The sequence below is a fragment of the Apiospora aurea genome, assembly GCF_038362705.1.
Source record: "Apiospora aurea strain CBS 24483 chromosome Unknown utg000009l_segment0_segment0, whole genome shotgun sequence".
Taxonomy (NCBI): domain Eukaryota; kingdom Fungi; phylum Ascomycota; class Sordariomycetes; order Amphisphaeriales; family Apiosporaceae; genus Apiospora; species Apiospora aurea.
Window position 1 is genome coordinate 256,645 of NW_027117396.1, and position 21,754 is coordinate 278,398.

A 21,754-nucleotide genomic window follows, 5' to 3' on the forward strand; every position below is an offset into this window, starting at 1 on the left:
ATGTACGTGTTAGTATACAGCTTCACCCCCGCATGGTAGCGGGGCACACAATATTTCCACTGTCTCCCATCCATCCCCCATGTTGCTGCTGCACTAGTGGTTGCGCCAGTAGTTGCTGAGATCGCCCAGCTTGTCCTTCATCCCGGGAAACCTAGACTTGAGCTCGTCAATCCATTCCTGGATCATTTCTAAGCACGCTTGTCAGCCCTGTACACACACGAAGGACGAGGGAAGAGTAAATTACCTACCTTGCGGCGTCTTGGACCTGGGCGGCGAAGGCGGGCCGGGAGCCGGGGCGCTGGGCTTAGGAGGCGCAGGCCCGCCGGAAGGTCCAGCAGGAGGAGGAGGTGGCGACGGGGCTCCGGCTGTAGTCGTGGGGGTGGGCGTGGTCGCCGGACGCGTGGCGCTGCTGATGGTCGTGCTGCTGGCCTTAACCGAGACCGAGCTGGTGGATGATGAAGCAACCGGCACCTTGACGGACGAAATCGGGGCCGGGGCGGAGCTGTCGTACCGGTACCAGTTCTCGACGGGGTCGTTGAGGCACTCGCCGACGGTGACGAACTTGTAGCCCTGCTTCGAGACGGTCTGCAGCATGAACTCGGTCAGGTTGTAGACGGTCTGGAAATGGATGTCGTGGCCGATGGACAGGGCGTCGAAGGCGGCGCTCTGCTTGCCGGCGAAGAACTGGGTCACGATGTCCTTGGACGTCTGGATCTGGTCGGCCGCCGTGTGCAGGTAGTCCTGGGTGTCGAGGTCGAAGTAGACGACGTGGTAGCCGAGGGACTCCATGTCCGTCTCGCAGCCGCTCTCGGCCGTGCAGGAGGAGTAAGGGGGCCGCATGTAGGTCGGCACGAAGCCGAGGATGTTGCGGACCGCCATCTCGAGCTTGACCATCTCGTCGCGGCGCTGCGCCGACGTGATGGCGGACAGGTCCGCGTGCGACCACGTGTGCGACGCGATCTGGTGGCCGTCGGCGTGCTGGCGCTTGATGACGGCCGGGAAGGGCGTCGCCGAGTCGTCGATCTGGCCCTTGTTGTTGTTGACGCCCGTTATGAAGAAGGTCGCTTTGGCGTTGTACTTGGCCAGCAGGTCGAGGAGGTCGTTGGTGTAGCCGCTGGGGCCGTCGTCGTAGGTCAGAGCCACGGTGCCTATATCAGGGGAGAAGAGGGCGTTTGTTAGTAAACCGGCGACCCCCCTCACAAGTGGCGCAAGGTAGAAAGTGTCTGAACATACCTTGCTTCTCGCAGGCGTAGATACCTGCACCTCCGTAGGCGACGCTGCCGAGCTTGGATCTCGGGAGAGTCGTCGTGTTCGTGCCGGAGGGCACCTTGTTGGCGTCACAGGCTGGTCCGAACTGGAACAGGCAGTCGGGTGCCTTGCAGTGTTCAGGGGTAGTACCACAGTAGCTGACGGCCGTTGTTAGCAGGTCATGATGTGAAAGAAATAGCCGGCACGCTAGGCACACTCACCCCTCGGCCGAGCAACACTCCGTGGAGCCACAGACGGCATTGCCGTTATTAGGACCGCATCGTCCGTTGCCACCACCACTTCCACCACTGCCGGCCGCGCAGGTACCGAAATTTGGTTGGCAACCCACATCGGCGCCGCAGTAGTCGTTTGTGCTACCGCAATATCCGCTAAGGTATGTGTCAGTACATACCCCTTTCATACTCGAGAGCTTGGTGGACCGCGACTGACTGTGATGAACAACACAGGTTGTCAGGGCAGGTATAGCCCTTCGTCCCGGCCTCGGTGTTTCCGCATGTCATGTCAGGAGAAACCTCCCGCTTCAACAGAAGACGCGACGAGGCAGAGGCAGCAACGACGCTGCTCGCGAGGGCATAAGACAGGATAGAAGGAGCCCGCATCTTGAACACGAAATTCTTAACGAAAGTGGTGATAACCCAATGTGAAGGTAGCTAGGTAAACGAATGTAGTGCCACGAGCAAGGGGCGGATGCGGATGGGAAGAGAGAATCCGCGGGAGACTGTTGGGGCGACGTGCCGTCCATTATGTATCCAGCGAAGGACCGCCCATATAACACCCATACGGCGAAATAGTAGTAAGCTGTAATGGTATCAAGCTAAACATGCCCCTTTTGCTGTTTGACGAGTACCACGAGGGATCTAGTTCCAAGATGCTACTTTTTTTTTCAGCCGCAGATCTTTACAATAACAACAACAACAACCCCCGTCCGCCACCACGAGAACGCGGACAAGGATAAGAGACGAGGATGGAGAGCATGACGGTGTGTACGACCCATGATCATGATGTCTGCATATCTCATATTGGCGGCCTTGGCATCCGATGCATCTGCTGCCCCATAGAAGCTGGGAAAAAGCAAAGCTGGCCGCCAGAGAATGTGATGTTTACGAAACGCTGGGCCGCCAACAATACGAAGGACCCATACAATACAAGACTCGAGATGATTTCCCAAAGCAGAAAGATGGTGGGTGGGCCAGATGCTGCAAGAAGCAAATCCAACGCGGCAGCTAACATGCTAGCTGGATGGACCAGGGATCCGAGCATCGTGGGATTACTATTGGCGAGCAGTGAGCCCGCCCGTAGATGCCCAGATGCCCAGGTGCCTAGGTCGGCAGCATCTAGTAGTAAGGGATATATACATGCGCGTAAAAGAAACTGCCAGCGCACGAGTTTGTTTTCTGCTTCGTTTTCTTCTTGGTGCTATTAACAGCGCAGCAATGAACGCCGAACAAGCGATGGTGATAACGCCCCCTTCTTATTCCCAAGGAACAACTCATCGTTCGTTGCCAGGGTCTGCGGTGAGTATATGGGCAGTTACCTGTACGTCGCCAAGCCAGATCCTCGTATCAATCGCTGCCCATGTTGTTGGCTTGCAGTTACGAACAACACACCAGGATTTGCAGACCGACGACCACATTACTCCTCATGCGCAGTCTCCTCATACGCAGCAGGTAGGGAGTCTACAAGTAGAGTGGCCCGGGAAGGGGAGGGGAATTAGGTAGTCCATCGGGTACCTGCATAGCCTGATATCAGAACGAAAATCTTCGTTCCGCAGAAGATCCGATCCCTACCCCGAAACGACGGTCGATTTCCGAGCTAGATTAGTGACGGTCCCGGCCGCAGAGCCCACTAAGCTCGGTTTCTCGAGCGGGAATGGGACGAGCCAGCCTACCAGCTGCACTTCTGGAGCTTCTCGCGATCTCCTGCATTGGTATGGGAGGATCTACAAGAGACTACAACACATTTGCTTGTGATCTGGTAGTTCGCGATGGCTGAAGCTTTGCCGGAGAAATCGAGGGACCCGCAACCCATCTAGATCGACTAGCATCTGGCCGAGGGGAAGGGGGGCGATCTTCCCCTTCCCCTTCCCCTCGGGGACGGACCTCTTCGGTAGCCGGTTGGTTTGCCTAGACTCCGGCCGAGCGTTTGGAAGAGATGCCACCTGAGACGGCGACCACAGAAACGGTGCAGCGATCGCGGAGCAAAAAGGGTTGACTATGGCTAGATTGTTGATCGCCTGGGGAAGGGGCACAGTAATCCACCATCTCTCACTCCACCCCTGCCTACCGGGTAGGTCATCATCATCCTGTCTGCCTGTGCTGCTGTGTGCCGGCTTCGCCTGCCATGTTGAACCATATCGTCTAACCTAGTAAGCAAAAACTAGAGGCTGACTGTCTCGGGGAGCTGCTGGTGGCTAATAATAAGAACCCGCGAACGGTGGATATTCCTGTCTGAAACCCCCGTTTCCGCCCTCTGCAACTGGCCCACGCCAAGCTGCCGGCGAGTGGCCGTCTCCGGGCAGGTTGAACATCAAAGTCAGCCTAATCGGGGGATGGGGTTACTACTCAATGCAGCTCAGCTAGGTAAATATCTGATATAACTGCCCATTGGAAGATCACTCGCTGCTCCAGCCCCTAGCTAGCTCTCTCTCTCTCTCTCTCTCTCTCTCTCTCTATACATATATCGAGGCGGTGCGTGCACAAGTTGGTGGTCACTCATCTCTTCCCTTCGCTTCATTTAACTGCCTCACTCCTTTCTGCTTGGGGCGATTCAGTTTTTCCTCAGGTCTCACGGCTTGTTCCTTTGGGTCTCTTTTGGGGGCATGAATGTTGCTCCGCCCTACCGGTGGCACGTCCAAGCCAGCCAGCCAAAAAGCGACCGCGGAAAACGCTGGAAAAGGTCTCAGATAGACGGCCTACCTACCTACTTATATCTCACAGCTGCGACAAAGGGAAACGTCAAATTCGTATCCGCTTGGTGGATGGGCGTCCCGGAGTTCGGATGGTTTAGTTCAGACCAATTGCCCCAAGGATGCAGGTCGGCAGGCCGGAAGAACCCTTCCTCGCCTTTGCGAGCGCGATTGACAGCTCACCAGCGGCCAGCCTGACCCCCGACGGCAACGCGCACCTCCATTTGCCTTGGCTCGGCTGCCGGGTTTGCCTCGAGAAGAAAGAAAGATGGATATGCAGCTGCAGAATGCAATTTCATCAGATGCCATTCTTATCCTTGTTCTTATTCGATCCTGACTTCCTGTCTTGGGGCGGTAGTACAGATGTATTTCTTACATTTTCTTACAATTGATGCGCATTGTATTGATCGTGATCAAGCACCGCTGTACACGTAACGGCCATAGTGGCTGAGCTCCTGAAGGCGCGTGTAGCGTGTCCTTGGCTCTTGGCTCCTTGGGTCCTTAGGACGCATGCCAAGGGCCTGACTAGGGGGTGGCTAGGGGGGCTAGGGGGCTACTGTAGGGGGGCTGATCCACGCCCACGACTGGCTGGCACGAGACCCTTAACCGGTTCTGTCTCAGCGTCTCAGCGTCTCAGCGTCTCCGCGATGCACCCCCCCCTCAGAAACCCTCCTGGGGCCTAATTGCCGCCCTCCCTTTTCCATCTGCCTTCATCACCCTTTCGACGCTTGCTTGTCATGGACCAAACTCTAAGTTTTATTTGAGGGCGGAGTTTCATTGTCCTTTGCCAGGTTGATGGTCTTTTGATCTATTTATCTTCTTTTCCGTCACCCTGCCTCTGGCGCCTCTGCACTGCCTGGAAAGGATTGCGCAATAGAACGACGGCTTATACCGCCAAGCACCCGCCAAGGCACGCAACTGCGGCAGTAACACGCCCACCAACAAAGGGCGGGCTACTCGGGCTCCGTTTAAGCGTCTCTCTGTTTTGCCTGGCCCGGTGGCTGGACTTGGACTTGGACTTGCATTTGCTTGGGAGATCAACGATCATCGAACCTTGTACCAACCAAGCCAAGCAGGCAGTCAACTAAATGATGATCTAACTGCTTGCGACTGCTCTGCGCTGCCCAATCTCTCTCATTCGGCTTTTGACTTCTTTGCACGGAACGCCCAGGGCTCAATTCGATCGTCCGGCAACCGCTAGTCCCTCCAACTATAACTGCACCTGTCGGCTCCCGCTGCCTGACGTCGGACTGTCGTTCCTTTGTCGCGAGGCACTTGCACTCCATCTGGTTTTCTTGACTTTGATTGTCGTTTCCGCGGGCGGCTTCTTATTCTTTGGGTGCTGTCGGGTGGCCAAAGTTCTAGACCGTTGACTTCCAGAACAATAGAGAATGCAAGAGGACTACTCTTACCCTCAAACACCACCCAAAACCAGGCCGCAGTCTTTCTTGACCTTTCCCACCTATCAAGCATACCGCAAGATGTCGGATTTGAGCGGTGCGCCTCCTGTGCGGGGGAATAGTGCTGGTCGCAAAAAGCACAATGCTTCGTGGGTCCTAGTCGCCTCGTATGCCACAGACTGGATTGTCTTGATCGCTGCGGACGCTGTTGGCTTCGTCTTGGGCAACATCACACCCAACAGGAGGCCCTTCAGCCTGGAGGACCCCAACATATCGTAAGTCCAAGCAAGGTCCCTCTCCCATTCTGCACCGTCCACTCACTACCATGTGGCTCGACCCACCGACGGCCCAGCCAAGCCCATCTCATCTCATCTGGTTTGCGTATCGTATTCGCGTGTTGACCTCAGGCACAGATTCCCATTCACGGTGAAAGAAACCGTTAACTCGAAGCTCCTTTTAATCTGCAATGCCGTCATTCCCATTGCCGTCATCCTTTTTGTCGCCTTGGTCTTTGTTCCTGGCAACACCGTCCCTAAAGGGACGCCCAAATCGCTCATCTGGAAGCGCAAGCTGTGGGAGCTTCATACGGGATGGCTCGGCCTGGCATTGTCTCTTACTGGCGCCTGGTTCATTACCAGCGGCATGAAGAACCTCTTCGGGAAACCTCGACCGGATTTGCTGAGCCGGTGTCAGCCAGATATTGCCAACCTCCAGCAGTACATTGTGGGTGGCATAGCCAACGTGTCAAGCAACGGGCAGCTTGTGTCGGCCAACATCTGCAAGAACCCCGACACGAAACTCCTCGAGGATGGTTTCCGAAGCTATCCCTCGGGACACTCGAGTTCGGCCGCCGCTGGTCTGATTTACCTTTCCTTCTTCCTGGCCAGCAAGTTCTCCGTTACGATCCCCTTCCTGGCGTCTGGGGGCTACCCTGATGATGCTTCTGCCATGTCGTCGTTTCCGTCCCGCCTCGCCAACAACCGCGGCAATCCTGACGAAGCCATGCGCCTCACCTCTTCGAATGCCACCGAAGAACTTGGCAACCCGAACGACCCAGCCACGGCCAAGCAGCTGGCCTCTCACACCAAAGCAGTCTTTGCCGTTCGGCGCCAGGCAGCAGCACCGCCTATCTACCTGCTGGCCATCACCTGTGTCCCCTTTTTCCTGGCAATTTTCATTGCTAGTTCTCGCTGGTTCGATTTCCGTCACCACGGCTTCGATATCCTCTTCGGTTTCATAATCGGCACCATCACGGCATGGTTCGCGTTCCGCTATTACCATCTCCCCATTGCGCGCGGAGCTGGTTGGGCCTGGGCCCCTCGTAGCCACGACAAGGCCTTCTGGGCCGGTATCGGGTCGTATAGCTATGCCACCGAGAAGAAGGACTGGGTCAGAGCGGGGGATGAGGACGAAGGGTTCGGACATGCGCCCACCGACATCGAGATGGGTGTACGCAACAGAAAGCCCGAATACGACGCGCACAACGACCGTATCGGAAGCAGTTCGGCTCTCGGTGGGTCCAGGGACACGGATCATCAGACGTTACAGGGCCAGGCCTTTTAAGAACTATCTTCCTTGGATTCGGCGTTGGATGTGTAGGCAAGTTTGTACGAGTCTGGGAAACACGAAACGTGTGTAATGGCGTTCCAGGATGGGATTCTGCTTTACTACAGACAAGGGTGGCGTATTTGCTCTTGGATCTTCCCACGATTTCGGCAGTGAGGCTAAAAGGGGCTTGGAGGCTGGCAAAAAGTTGGACATTCTCTTTAAAGGCTTCAAGAACATCTTTCTTCCTCTGCATAGCCACCTGTTGACGGCAGCAGACTTGAACATGAGCGACATGACGATGCAGTATGAGTGTAGAAGTTATCACGAATAGAGAAATAACACTACTCAATAGAGACGAAGCGGAGCGGAATTAGGGACTGTTGTTTTTCTGGCCATTGATTTTGAGTTCTTGCAAGTTGCGAGGAGTGTCGAGATGCTAAACCGTGGCGCTCTGCTCTGATATGTGATTCCATGGACTCGTTGACGGTACCATGGGCACCCAACATAGATATGTGTGCATATTAGGTATCCCAGGGATGCTCGTGTGGAAATGCAACCACTGGAGAGCCATGTTTGCTTTGAGTGGGGATCTATACACATGTACCTGCATATGATGTTACCTTGAGTTTGTAAAGTAGGCAGGTAGTCAAGCAAAGCTTATTTCATTGGGCGGTTGATGTTCCTCAAAACCAGAGTTGGTCATACCAGTATAGCATCTGTATATACTGTATTCATTAGGAACATATAGGGCTTACGGGCCATTGTGACTGGTCGCCCTTCCCCTTTCAGCCTACGAGTTTCGGGATCCAACGAGCCATCATAACAATTTCAGGTCTTCTTTATTTCATGGTTTATAGTAAACAAGACCTAGCATAGAGCGATCGATACGAGTCCGTCCCACGCCCCGACGTGGCACTGCGCTGGTTCTTTCGTTGCCCAAGCCGGCAAGATCAAGCATCATCCTCTTCTTTTTTTCAAGAGTCCCACAAGCAAGCACCTTCTTCGCTAGGGACGAACTTCGTTCTAGAACGTTTCATAATACCATTAGCTCCTTCTGACATGCTCACCGGAGCACGTAATGAGACCTGGGGAATCACTCAAAATAAACGCCATCGCAGAAACAAGCCAACCTTTCTCTGGAAACGCCGAGATGTGCAAAGCCGTAGGCGGAGGCAAGCCTTTTTTTCTTTCTCTTTTTTTTTTTTTTTTTTGTTTGCTCGCCTCTGGACAGTCCCCCTGGACGCACGGCCAGTCGGAGAAGAGATAGTGTGTGCAGTGTCTCACGGAAGGTCATGCTCATCCACCTCTTCTCGTAGGGCTGACCCAGCACCGTCGCGGATTATGTTCCTCCTACGTCGATCATGATCCTAACCGACGACGTTGGTGTCGCCCTCGACGTCGATCTCGTCCTCCTCTTCGTCCTCGTCGTCGAGGTCCTCCTCGCCCTGGTTTCCCTTGAACCCGCTCTCGACCTCGAGTTTCCGTAACCGGCGGAGCATGTCGGTCCGTTGGATGTTCTGCCAGCGGATCAGGGCGGCCGACGAGTGGACGCGGAAGCCGTAGACGCGGGGTATGTAGCGCTCGGAGCTCTTGGGCGGGACCAGGGCCGGGTAGACCTGGAACATGATGTTGTGGAACGAGGTGCCAAAGTAGGCGCCGTCAATGGCAGCGTGGCGAGAGGACTTGGGGTTGTAAACATCCTCGCAGCGCACGCAGTAGAGCTTGACGGGCTTCTGGTTGGGCACATCGGTCTGGCCCATGGGTAATAAGGGGTGCGAGTGGCAGAAGACGCGAGGGCATTTGCCGAAGTCGGCCTTCTTGTACTTGTCGAGCTAGACGAGGTGTGTATAGATTAGCACAGCGCAATGGGAATGGGATCTGTGGGGAGAGCCATACCATCTTGGCTAGACCTCTAGTCGTAACAACGTAGCGTGCATGGATGAGGCCGTACAGGTGGCGGGCCGACTTCTCAATGGTCTCTCGCATGTCATCGTCGCAGTCGAGGTCGAAGACGTCGGTGATTAAGTCTAGAGCATATTGATAGTACTGGACCTCGGTGTTGAGCCCCGTCAGGTTGAAGCGGTCCGTGAGATAATCTTCGTCGATTTCGCAGAAGTACTCATTGCCGCGGGAGGAGATGAACTGCACGTGGCCATAATGATTAGTATTTTGCTGGTCCGCGTCTTCTTGGTCTGTGATGAGGGTGGAGGGGCAGCGTGCCTACATACCCAGTCGCGCCAGTAGCTGGTGTAGTCACTGTCGGACTCGGAGGCAAATTCGTCCATGGTGGAAGGCTTGAGAGTGGTCGTTGGCAGCTTTCGAGCACTGCCAGCGGCTTATATAATGGGTTGCTGAAAAGAACTGTTGTGGCGGCGGGTGGGAGCGGGAGCTGGAGCGGGCGAGAGGGCGAGAGGGCGAGAGAATAGAGTTTTTGGTATCAGATATGCCAATGCGCAACCATCACGTAACACACAAGGCAATAGAATAGAGGCAGGCAAGGCTTTTCTTTTCCCCCTCCCTGGTCCAACGTGATGCGGCGCCGTGTCGGAGTTGAAGTGCCAGGCAACCCAACCCGACCCAAGACAAGACAAGGAGAAGATAAGGCAAGGCAAGCGCAAAGGCAGGGGAGGCGAGGCGAGGCGAGGCGAGGCGAGGCGGAAGAGTTGGGATTGATAGATAGATAGAGATGGAAAAATGGCGGGGTGGTGATTGATTGATTGATCGGATCGAGTGGTCGAAATTGGGCAAATTGGCTGGTCCTGGACTGGACTCAGCGTGCGTTAGGCACTGCGCGCGCCTGGGCCTGCCTGCTTGCCTGCTTGCCTGCCTGGACTGCAATGCAGTCAGTGAGTGACTCAGTGCTCAGTGCTCAGTGCTCAGTGCTCAGTGCTCAGTGCTCAGTGGACGGGCTCACTGGTCAGTGTGCGGGCGCGCACCTTTTTGGTGGGGTTGCAGGCCTGGTCAAAAGGACTAGAACAGGCGCGGTAGGGAGCCTCCGTACCTAATGGTTGGTCTATGATACCTGACCTACAGGTACACTCCAACATTGGAATGTTGGACAATGGCCACATGTCCATGTTTCGTAGAATGGGCGTTAGATGAAAACTTCTTATCCTATGCATAGTTACATGTACATAATTACGGCTTACTCGTGCGTCCCTAGACTACGACTACTCCCACTGGCACTACTCGCCGTCGACTGAACGTCAGAGCCCGAGTCCCGTCTGGAGCCTCCTCCACTGCCGTTGTGATACCGGTGTGTGGGCACCTCTAGTCTCGTCAGAATGTCCGTGTCCTCGCTGTCCCCCTTGACTCTCATGTTCACCAGGTTCATCGCCTCCCGCAGCGTCTCTCCGCTCTCGTCCAGGGCCGCCAGGAAGCGTGCTAACTCCTTGCACAGTTCCCAGTCCTCTTCCCGGATCGCCCGCGAGAACAGCCGCACCGACTGCTCCGACGCCGTTGCCAGCTCGTCAAACGTGTGCAAAATCAACAAGTAGCCGCCTGCCGTCTTGAGCGACCCTTGCTGCAGTGACTCTTCGAATAGTTCTTGCGGCGGCGGCAGGTACGCGAACAACGTCCGCCATGACCGTACCTCTGTCTTGCGTGTGCACTGAACCACAATGTCATGATATTGCCGGAAATGCGAGAGCAACGAGAGCACTCGTGGCAACACTGCTGCATCCGGCGCTGGTGACGAATCCACTTCCTCATCCAGCACATGGTGAAGCAGTATCTCGAGCGCGTGCGCAAAATATTCTAAATCCTGGTAAGTCCGTGCCAGCTTGAGAGCTGCCGTCAAGTTCTTGTTTGCGAGCTGGAAGCGTAGTATCTCGGGGAGGAAGAGGTGAGTCTGCCTGTGTTAGCACTGCTTCTAGATAGGGCCATGAGCGCTGCAACTTACCCGGATGGAGAAGCGGAAGTACGAGAAGTTCACGTCTCTCCTTTGCACCAGATCGGGCTCAACCCCAAGTACGATGCCCTTTGAGAGCAAGGTAGATAGAGGATAGAAATCCATCGGCATTGATACCGTCGGCGGGAGGTCCTGGCTCGCATCTGTGGCCGCCCGCAAAACCTCTTGGACCTCTGGCCAAACCTTGAGCTCGTTGCCCTCGAACACCCATAACGAGTTGCGAAGACCGCCGTCTTCGGTCTCCGTAGGAAAGTGTGTACTTTGATGGTTCCATAGATGAACGGCTGCCTGGTCCTTCATGCTGATGTAGTACTCCACGCTTTGCGATATCACACGCATGTCGTACTTGAGGTGGCCCTCGTTGAGTGACGGCTGGAGCAGCACAAGCTTGCCATCAACTAGAAATACTACCGACGCCACGGAAACGTCCTGCGAAGGGTCCCCGTCCAGGAGCTGGTTCTCGGGCAAAATCCAACTAAGACCCCTGACTCTGGCCGGAGACCGGACAATTCCATGAAAGGCAATCTGGCCGACTTGTATCGGGCGAATTGCACCGCCTACGGGGGCGAACACAAAATGATAGAGTTGGTTGTCATAGGTGTAAACCAGAAGCGAGTCTTCGCCCGAAGGGGTAATTAGCACAATAGGAGCCGGCATCTGCTGCGTGAACATGACAGTAGAGTTTTCCAGTGCTGCCTCTCTGGAATAAAGACGCAGCTCGTACGACCGATTGTTGGCCTCGACGGCGGCAACGAGGATGTGTTGATACCAGCACATACCGCCTCTTACCTGGAACTCGTTCTCTGCCGCCTCGTTGGAGAAGGTCTTCCACCTGCCACTGTTGATGCTATAGTGGGCAAGACCACGCCGACCTGCCACAGCTACATATCGGCCATCAGCTGAGACGACTGTGCACTTGATGGGCCACTGATTTAATAGATAGTTTTCGGGTATTCGAGCCGTGTGCCATAGGAACGGTTCTGCAGATATGCTAGTGAGATCCGGGAGGTCGTAGCCCCTGTAGACCATGACGCTAGAAGACGTCTGCAGGACGGTTCGGAATAAGTTGGGAGGGCTATAGCAACCTGTTACTGCGCTTCTGGCCATCTCCAACAGCCATATTGATTCGCTTCGTCGACTAACGAGAAGCATTTCACACGCACCACCGATCCATGATGCGTCGTTGACTCCGTTCAGCCACTCTTCATTGTTGGCGGATGTCACGGAAGGATTGGCACCGAAACTCTGGCTGGTGGGCTTTCCAAACACACTCCAGCATGCCCAGCCATTTTCGTAGCCCGCAAAAGGCAATATCCGTCTGGAGTATAGCTCAAGACTGTTAAGCTACCTGATGTCCTGGTCGTTACGGGGTTCTTGTGAACGTGAGAAGCTGGTATGTTACCTGCATAATCTCTTACTGAGTAAACGCAGATGCTCCCATCAGCACACCCGACGGCAATGAGCGAGAACCTTGCGTTGATTATGGCCTTGACTGCCCCATCGGCTTCCCCCTGTGGCGTATGGAAGCAATATCCCCTGAATAGCTTCTTTGGATCCACCTCGCCATTGTCTTTTGACTGAGAAGCCTGCGCGGCTGAAATTCGCTGCACGGCATAGGCTCTTCCGTCGCTGGTTACCCATGTCGAGAGATTCATTGGTCGGTCATGCGTCATCTCCTTGACAGAAGTCTTCTTCTCGATCCAAGTCATACGGCTCAGGATCTCGGTGCTGGTTTGATTCCCTGTCTTGTCCGGGGTCCAACGTATACACTGAACGGCTGCGGGTTTCCTAGTCGCCACGACCAGCTCATCCTCGAGAGCCAGTGCACATTCGATGCCAGCATCCACCTTAATGACTCTCCTAAACCGCACGCTCATATCACGAACGCCTGCTCCTTCGCCGGGTCCCAATAAGATCTGGTCAGGGGCGGAGTTGCCAGGCCCTCCAAAGTGGCTCTGACGCCGCCGGACGATATTTGTATGGTCGGCGAAATGTGGTTTCAGGATACGGGACTCAGTATCAGTTGCCAGGGAGTACGTGATGAGAAAGTCGGAACTGGTGCGCACGACGAAGATGGCCGAGTCGGGGCGCAATAAGATGGTCACATTGGTACCGTAGGATCTCAAAGAAGCCTCGGACCGGACGACCACGGCAAGAATAACAGTTGGCTGAAGCAAAACGGGTCAGTCCGACGAAGCGTAGTGTTCCTCCGAGAGCAAGTGCATACCTTGGTCTGCCATATTGTTATAGTGGTTCCGGTCAGGACGGCGAATAGATGACCAGTCTTTGAGACCCTCAACGCAAGCACCTTCTCGCCCGATGGGATGGACAGAGAGGGGTCCTGGGAGTGATGGGCTGTGGAATCATGGAAGACGTCGTGCTCGACCGAGTTCACAGCAGGTGTCCTGGGGGTAAAGGGAGTCGGGGGCGGGTGCAGAGCAGCAGGTGCATCGGAGGTCGCGTCGCTTTGACTGCCATCGTCGGTGGGTTTGGACAGAGCGGAGTCTACACTCAGGAGAGAGCGACTATCTGCGCTGGCGGTGGCGCCCGGGTCGAGGCCATCGTGGGAGAGAAGGAGGTTCGATTGCGCTGGAGCTGGGTTGGTGCTTGTTGCATAGATCCGAGGCGTTCCTATGGGCCAGTACATGGCTTCTGAAAGCCAATTGGGGCCGCATCAGCGTTGCTGCATGCCAACCAGAGGATCGTGGAGGTATGAAGCAGAGAGCTGGTGTACTTCAGCTCATTGGTACATGCTAATTGTGTTGTAGTGATACTAACATGGCATACAGCAGCAACATGGACGATGTGAGATCGGAAGATGGCCCAGAGTCGAGGTTGACGTTGCACTCACTGTACCGCACCCACACCCACTGCACGCACGCACGCACGTACGCACGTACGCCCGCCCGCGCCCAGCAGCAGCAGCAAGCAGCAAGCAGCAGCAGCAGCAGCAGCAGCAGCAGCAGTAGCAGTAGCTCCTGCAGCTCCAGCTCGGACGGGGGATCAATCAATTACCCAATCAGTACCTACTCCAGCAGGTACAATCGCTGTACCTGATCTACCAACTCTGGCTACAGTGATACTTAAGTATGTACCCATACCTAGTAATTGAATAGCCTGCACCCCACTTCCCGTCGCTGCGCCCGAGCTTGAACTTCAGCTTGTGATTTATGCCAGGCTATTTGCTGCATGTACTTGCATTCTACGTAGCAGACCGCAGCAGATGCCATTGACGCTTTCAGAATTTAGATCATTGGATCATCAAACAGGAAAGACGCCCAGCCCTCGTAAGAAGAGGAGGTTGATCCCATTTGCCAGCACCTCGGCTTTGCAAACCTTTTTTTGAAAGTGATGCTCTGCTAGTGGTAGTGAACCCCCAAACCTCAATTCGTGGTGGGACACCGCAACACTTCATTAGAAGGAAACCTTCTTCATCGGGCTCTCACGCACCTGGCTTTTGCAAAAATGGCACGCATACAACCCAAAGTGTCTGTCCCGCCTGAGAAGTTCAAGTTGGTGTTTCCAAATCTGAAGCCCACAACCTACAATGATACCAATGCGGCCAGAGGCGTTCACAAGTACGTTATTCCACCCGGAAAATCGATGCGCCCCCTATGGCCCTGTGGGCAAGTGCCGAGTCTTATACTGACCTATCTATAGCTTACGTTCCATAGCATGGAATCCCCTGGGTACTTGGGTCGCGACAGGATGCGCTGATAAAACTCTTCGGGTTTGTACGTTTCCTGTGTCGTGAAAACACGACTGTTGACGATTTATCGTCATGTTCCCCGGGAGTCCTACACATGGGAGGCAACTAGCACGCCAGGAGGGCTCTTGTCGGGGCAATTAGCGAGTGCAACGGCTAACATGGCATTGAACGTTAGGGAATGTTGACAAACCCAATGTCCGTCAGTCGACTGAGCTGAAGGGACATACTGCCTCTATCGAAAAGGTGGCATTCAACCCTGTCAAGGAGCTGGAACTCTGCAGTGTCAGCATTGATGGCACCGTCAAATTCTGGGATATCAAGACCAAGGCCCTTGTAAATGAAGTCAAGGGGCTCGGCGAGGCCTTTACTCTGGCATGGGCACCCGATGGTGAACACCTTATCGTGGGCAACAAGGTAATGCGAACCCACCTTTAACAGCATCGGGCCACGTCGTACTAACAATCTCATCAGGCGGACAATCTGTTCGTGCTCTCGCCAACAAAAAGTACGCCCGTTGCTTCCCACCAGCAGGATATACCGACGAACCAGGTAGTGTTCTGCTGGGGCGGGAAGAGGATATACGCTACCACTGGCGAGGGCCGTATTCGAATCCTCGATTTCCCACGTTTCGGGCCAGCATTCCGCTACGACTACAAACCTGAGGCAGAGGCAGAATTCATGCTAAGCGGTCACACGTCATCGTGCATCTCTGCCGAGCTGCACCCTTTCAACAGATGTTTGGCGACAGGAGGCACAGATTCGTTGATCTCCTTGTGGGACACGGCAGAGTGGAATTGCGAAAGGACCATCACTAAGATGGTTGGTCCTGTTCGAACAATCAGTGAGTTTCCCGTTGTGGTTATATCTCCCAGTCAAAAGTTTAGTACTCACCACAGGCATAGGCTTCTCCTTTGACGGCAACTACATCGTGGGTGGGAGCGACGAAGGCAACGGGCTCGAGTTCACGTATGTCGAGACAGGAGAGCACTTGTTCACATTCAAGACTGCATCGCCGTGTCCGGTCGTGGCATGGGCCCCGAATAGGTATGCGCTCGCCTACAGCGACCTTGGGATCCTTCGCATTATCAGTGCAGGGGCAAAATAGACCATTGTTCGCCTCGGCACCAGGTTACTCCATAAATATGATACCTTTAGCTGGACTACCGGGTACGCAGATAAAGCCCGAGTACTATATGCCCTTGTTGGCCAAGATCCTTTACTATTTCGATGCTGGTTCAGGCAGAGCCTCGCCACAACCCCCGACATGCGTGCACTTTGGTGATGATGAGAAACAAATGTTACAACATAGTCTGGAGATTGGCAGTGCTCAAGGAAAGGAATTATGGCATCTGGGATGCCTAGCCACCGTCAAGAAGTACTGTTCATTATACCATAAACCAAGTCAAATTATACTAGTTCTTTTTTGCATATAGTTACTAACTTGAAAATAAAGGAGGCCAGGATGGGGAAGGAAACTTGCTACCACAGCTACGACACTAAGGGGGACGACGATGCCTGTCAGCACGGGGTAATTTAAGACCGACTCGCAAGCCTTTTGCGCCGTATTGAAGTCTCCGATTAGGCTGGCTTCCGGTATGATAAGAGGTAACCTGAAACCCATGTACATTAGCAGTAGACGTTTCTACTCTGCTAATTGCCTGCAGGTAACATGCCCAAGTGAACCAGAGGGCAGATACTACAGGTAACAGTTCCGCTGGTCAGTAGTAACTTCCTAAGGTTCCCTAAGATAATACTAGCTTGGGCGGGGCAGAGCGCTACTTGAAAGAAGCTGGAGGCATTGCGAAGTGTACCTCATAGTTCAGTATATCAATACTAATAGCCTGACTCGTACAGTAGTGAGTATATACTAGTATTATGGGGGCAATATTAGATATTTCAAGCACAATATACTTCCTCTTTTTATACGTGATCATGGGGTGAGGTTCTCGTCGTTGCCAATTGTATTGTCAGTAGCAGTATATTTGCAGTTTAATTGAGAATGCTATGGGGGATTGGTGGTGTTGTGACGGACGAGTGGCCTAGATCGTGACTCACTCTACATCGAGTTACCTCCCTGGCTACGTCGGCTAAGCTATCCACCTAGCCTTCAGCCCATCGAATTCTGTACAACCATGACAGTTCTACTGCTGCCTTCAGCCACATAAAACACAACCGTCATATTGTCTGCGTATGTAAGAGGTACCCAGCCCGTGTAGGCTCTGTGTCTTGCCCTCTTTGTCGACAGTATGAATCCTGACTCTACCTCTTTGTAGATCTCGACTGCCTCTGAGCGAGCCAAGCAGCTTCAGCCCTACTTGCTATGGTCACCCCAAGTCTCCGCTGACTGCCCCGGTTCTGAGCCCCGTCTACTAAAAGTACCAGCGAACTGGGTCTGCTATCATGCGCTAATGCCCCTGCGTCTTACTGTACCCTCAACGATAGCAGTCAGTTTCGGAAGAACGACGGATTCAACACCACGTTCTCCCGAACGTACGAACGACTATTCTCTAGTGAAGGACGCGGAGTCTATTCCACAGTATTCCAAACGCGTTTCGCAGAATCCACGGGGCCCTGCGTTGCCAGACTGACTACCAAACAACTTCGAGACTAGCCTCGATTGAGGCGGACAAGACGCCGGCGACGAAACATTTGTCAGCTCACAGAGCGACCGAACAGCTCGACGGCCGTCTGTCGCGCTTCGGACACACGACGCTTGCGTACCGGGAAGGCGCAAACGGTGGTGGCCATGGCTTCATCCAGGCCAGACTACTCGCTTGGTCGGTCGGCATCGAGGGACGAAGAAGGGAATGGAAGCGACCAGAGCCCCGTCACCGAAGGCAACGGCGATAATGCCGCTCAACCGACTGGTGCAACATCAGCCAATTCGAGTGTCCCCAAGCCGAAAAGACTTGCCTGCATGATCTGCCGCAAGCGCAAACTGAAATGCGACGGGGTCAAGCCGAGCTGTAGCACCTGTACACGCCTGGGGCACACATGCGCCTACGATGAAGTGCGGAGGAAGAGTGGCCCGAAACGAGGTTACGTGAAAGCCTTGGAAGAGCGACTGAGTGAGCAACGCCCGGCATCCTCGGAACTGTCGTTGTTCGCGGATGGCACGTTAACCATGTACTAATGGGAATATAGAAATGGTCGAATCGCTGTTGCAAACGCCTGAATCATCCTCGGCCAATCCCAATAACACCACCGCTGCGCCAAAGGAGCCTGCCAAACCCTCCTCTAACCCCGTCGAGCCCCGAAACCAGCCTCCTGTTACCACGGCAAACCTCAATTTCACGAACCCAGCCATTGCGATTGCCAGTGACAATGATATGGACCGGTGGCATTTCAACGGCGACTCGCCACAGCCTGGGACCGGCGACGACTTCAACTTTAATACTGCGATGCCCATGGGTATGAACCTAGATCCAAGTTTTACTTGGGAAATGATTGGGCTTGGTTTAGAGGAGCCTCTTCCACCACAAGAAACTATAGATGAGCTGTAAGTATACCCAGGTGCAGTTCGAGTGATGCTCAACCCCTTCTGACAAATTTTCCCAGGCATCAAATATACTTCGATAAAGTCCATCCGTCTTTGCCAATGATGCATAAGTTTAGATATCTGGCAGCGATGAACCTGTAGGTCTGCATGATTGCCCAGTGACGGCTGTGGGTTTCTATATGAAAGGAGAACTAATCTTGGGCTAGAGCACCGAACCAACGCCCCCCTGTTGCGCTGCGGTACGCAATGTGGACGTTGGCTTGTTCTGTGGCTGAGAAGTATGCGGGCATGATGGATTTGTTCTATCAAAGAGCTCGAAAATACGTCGAGGCCGACTACATCAAAGGCTACGGGGAACACATGATCTCGGTCGCTCATGCGCAAACCCACATCTTGCTGGCTTCGTACGAGTTCAAGATGATGTATTTTCCCAGAGCTTGGATGAGCACCGGTTCTGCAGCCCGTTTAAGTCAGATGTGAGTATCTAGCCCTCCCATCAGAAAGACTGGCATTAGAGGCTAACACCCTTCGAGGATCGGACTACATCGATTAGATGGCTCAGGTCTGGATGTCAAGCAGTGCCTGCCACCACCTCGAGACTGGACTGAAAGAGAGGAGAGACGAAGAACGTTCTGGATGGCATTCTGCCAAGACCGGTATGCCAGCATTGGCACTGGATGGCCCATGACCTTCGACGAGAGGGACATTATGACCGACCTGCCTGCTTCGGAGGAGGCGTTTGAGATGAGCCGTCCTGAGAAGACGTCAACGTTATCTGAATCCATGACGCCGACCGGCGCTGGAAAACTCCAGCCGTTCTCCAGCGTCGTGCTTATGGCCTGTCTATTCGGCCGAAACTTGGTCCATCTGCACCGGCCTGATCCGAACGATCGCGACCACGACCACAATGGCGAGTTCTGGAAGCGGCACAGGAACATGGATAACATCCTCCTTAATACGTCCCTATGCCTTCCCAATTCGCTAAAACTTCCAACGGGGCTTAGCAACCCCAACATCATCTTCACCAACATGAACATTCACACTTCGACAATCTGCTTGCACCAAGCAGCCATTTTTAAAGCCGACAAATACAAATTGCCGTCATCGGTAAGCGCCGAAAGCAAGGTGCGGTGTATCACCGCGGCAAATGAAATTGCGAGCATCATGAGAATGGTCTCCCATATGGATCTTTCTGTGGTAAGTGGTGCAGTGGCAAGCGCAACGAGTGCGATTTTTTTTTTTTTTTTTTTTTTTTTGTTAAACTGATTGGTAATGCTAACAGCGGTGTCGCAGATGAACCCCTTTCTCTCGTTTTGCTTATACGTGGCCGCCCGTGTATTTGTTCAGTATCTAAAGAGCCGGCCAGACGATAGCCAGGTAGCGGACTCGTTGAGATTTCTCCTGGCAGCCATGAATGCACTCAAGCGCAAGAACCCTCTGACTGAATCATTCCTTGTTCAGCTTGACGTAGATCTGGAAGCGCTGGGCGCGAGGATACCAATGCTAAGATCTGCCTTCCCTCGGGCTAGTGACTCGGTACGTCAGTAGAGACCGTGATTCCTGCGAACTATCAACTAACTTGACTCAGCCCATGACATCTCAAGTGAAAGCCAAGATGAAAGACCATGCAAGGCTAAACCAGCAGTTTGAAAAGGCCGGCATGAAAACCAATAATTGCAACGGCGACCCCGCCTTCCCGGGAGCCGGAGGTGATCCTGGGAGTTCTGCTGGCCGAGCCGAGGTAGTTGAGCCAGAGGGCCAGAACGCAGCAACAGGCGGAAGAACACGTGTCAATTACGACATGCTACCGTGGGACTCCATGCCGAGACGGGATTCGAGCTCAGGACGGCGCAACAATGAAGATGTAGCATTGCCGGGAATGCCTTTGCATAACGCATTTTCCATGGGTAACAATTCTTTGAATGCGAGCGGGTTCGTTGAGAGCCAGGATGCCAGCTCGCATGAGCTGTCCGTCTCACCTCACCCCGACAGCCTGTCAAGCCGACCGACGCCCAATTCAAGTGGCGCCTCAGAGCAACCCAACAGTGGTTCGGCGCGTGTGACGGGCTCTGGCAGAACCTCTTTCGAGGCCAGCCCTCAGGAGCCGATGGGGATGCAGTCCGAGATGGACGCCGCGGCCACGGCATTCTTCACATCTTCCAGCGGATTTGATCTGACGGGGGGCGAATCGGGGATTACACCGGGTCGCGGGTTCATCATACCGGAGATGACGGGGAACGACTACACAATGTCAAGTAACTGGGGCCAGACACAGGACCAACCGGAGATGACACCTGTGGCGGAGGGCGTCCTTCGGAACCTTATGAATATGCCGCCAATGGATGCTATGGACTTGGGATGGGACAGCGGGGCTTAAGGAGGCGACCATGCACACGGACATCTAGTCCCTGGACGAACCCGTGCCGGGCATTGAGGCTTGGGTTTGGTATACGGCGCAGAATTTCCCGTTGCTCTGATGGTAGATGAGAGACATATATTATGACTGGGGCATAGCGATTGGAGTTTTACGGGATTGGTATTTGGCAAATGCCGGGCTTGCTGGATGTATACTACTACGACGCATCATGGGACACTGGAATGTACAAGAGCAGGCGATGCCCTCACTTTCTACTGTTACGATACATAGCGGCCGGTACAGAAATGACGCCATGAAAAACAATCTATTGATACCCACTCTACGTCAGCGAGGAGATGTCGTACATCCCATGCCAATGCGCTTGTGTCCCTAGCTTATGTATGTAGTCACTCTATCGTGCAGCTGTTCATGCCGGTCGAGTGGGAGGCGGGCGACGGTAACCTATGGACACACGGGTTGTTATCTGCCATGTCCATGTTGCGGTTGCGACCGAGACATGGATGGATGCAGGCCGGCCGTTGCCGTGGGGGTCAAACTGAGATCGCCAGGGTTCTAGGTTCTGGCTGTCGCTCGGCCGGTCTGGAGCTGCCCTTGCCCAGAGCGCCTAGAGCTGGGGCGGACAGGGCCGTCTGATTCGCTGGCGACCTGGCGATGGGGGGGCGGGAGGTGGCCTGCAACCTGGCGTGCTGGGCTCCTATCGATAAGTGAGCAACGTCGGGGACTGATCGACCCCTCCCTAGTCCAAAATCCCGAGCCGCTACCACGACTGGAGATGTCAACGACTGGAAGCGCTGCTGTCTTTTGCCCAAGAAACCCTTGCAGGGATCGGCGCCCAATGCCAAAATGGATGCAAGTGCGCTTTCGGATTGGATTCCTTAATGTGTACATTCTTGACTGGCCACCCAGGCCACCCGCCCCCAGTCGGCTGCTGTACCTACCATACTATTGCCTACCTAACCTAACACTACACCACAGACGCTACCTAGGCATCACGCGGGGCCATTTCTTTTTCGCGATAGCAGCAGACTCGCTTCTGTTGTTCTCACAACAAGACGCTCTCCCCACGTTGTCCCCCGAGTCTGTTGCTCCATACAGGCGTCGTCGGGCCAGCGTCGCTCTACTCCTGCTTAGCTACCT

At 54.3% G+C, this 21,754-nt stretch overlaps 6 protein-coding genes across 6 annotated transcripts; 3 read left to right on the forward strand and 3 right to left on the reverse strand.

Annotated features, from left to right (window-relative positions):
* Positions 1–93: 93 nt before the first annotated feature.
* Positions 94–1,868, reverse strand: PG986_013193 (Chitin deacetylase; the record flags this gene model as incomplete). The annotated part of the gene is made up of 5 exons (XM_066849415.1): positions 94–188; positions 249–1,148; positions 1,234–1,406; positions 1,470–1,637; positions 1,699–1,868. 5 exons carry the CDS (start codon positions 1,866–1,868, stop codon positions 94–96), a joined length of 1,506 nt encoding a protein of 501 aa, XP_066693558.1.
* A 3,787-nt stretch (positions 1,869–5,655) lies between these two features.
* Positions 5,656–7,137, forward strand: PG986_013194 (lipid phosphate phosphatase 3; the record flags this gene model as incomplete). The annotated part of the gene is made up of 2 exons (XM_066849416.1): positions 5,656–5,849; positions 5,988–7,137. 2 exons carry the CDS (start codon positions 5,656–5,658, stop codon positions 7,135–7,137), a joined length of 1,344 nt encoding a protein of 447 aa, XP_066693559.1.
* A 1,352-nt stretch (positions 7,138–8,489) lies between these two features.
* Positions 8,490–9,407, reverse strand: PG986_013195 (casein kinase II regulatory subunit domain-containing protein; the record flags this gene model as incomplete). Its single annotated transcript, XM_066849417.1, has 3 exons — positions 8,490–8,954; positions 9,019–9,314; positions 9,347–9,407. The coding sequence occupies 3 exons, from the start codon at positions 9,405–9,407 to the stop codon at positions 8,490–8,492; spliced, it is 822 nt and encodes a 273-aa protein (XP_066693560.1).
* An 866-nt stretch (positions 9,408–10,273) lies between these two features.
* PG986_013196 (uncharacterized protein) lies at positions 10,274–13,679 on the reverse strand (the record flags this gene model as incomplete). The annotated part of the gene is made up of 4 exons (XM_066849418.1): positions 10,274–10,972; positions 11,024–12,376; positions 12,451–13,200; positions 13,260–13,679. Coding segments are annotated over 4 exons (3,222 nt in total), but the record flags the coding sequence as incomplete, so codon positions are not given.
* An 818-nt stretch (positions 13,680–14,497) lies between these two features.
* Positions 14,498–15,846, forward strand: PG986_013197 (uncharacterized protein; the record flags this gene model as incomplete). The annotated part of the gene is made up of 5 exons (XM_066849419.1): positions 14,498–14,610; positions 14,693–14,766; positions 14,917–15,155; positions 15,213–15,582; positions 15,644–15,846. The coding sequence occupies 5 exons, from the start codon at positions 14,498–14,500 to the stop codon at positions 15,844–15,846; spliced, it is 999 nt and encodes a 332-aa protein (XP_066693562.1).
* Positions 15,847–17,487: 1,641 nt separating this feature from the next.
* PG986_013198 (citrinin biosynthesis transcriptional activator ctnR) lies at positions 17,488–20,617 on the forward strand (the record flags this gene model as incomplete). Its single annotated transcript, XM_066849420.1, has 7 exons — positions 17,488–17,809; positions 17,886–18,240; positions 18,300–18,377; positions 18,447–18,716; positions 18,774–19,437; positions 19,534–19,776; positions 19,829–20,617. 7 exons carry the CDS (start codon positions 17,488–17,490, stop codon positions 20,615–20,617), a joined length of 2,721 nt encoding a protein of 906 aa, XP_066693563.1.
* Between the last annotated feature and the right edge of the window lie 1,137 nt (positions 20,618–21,754).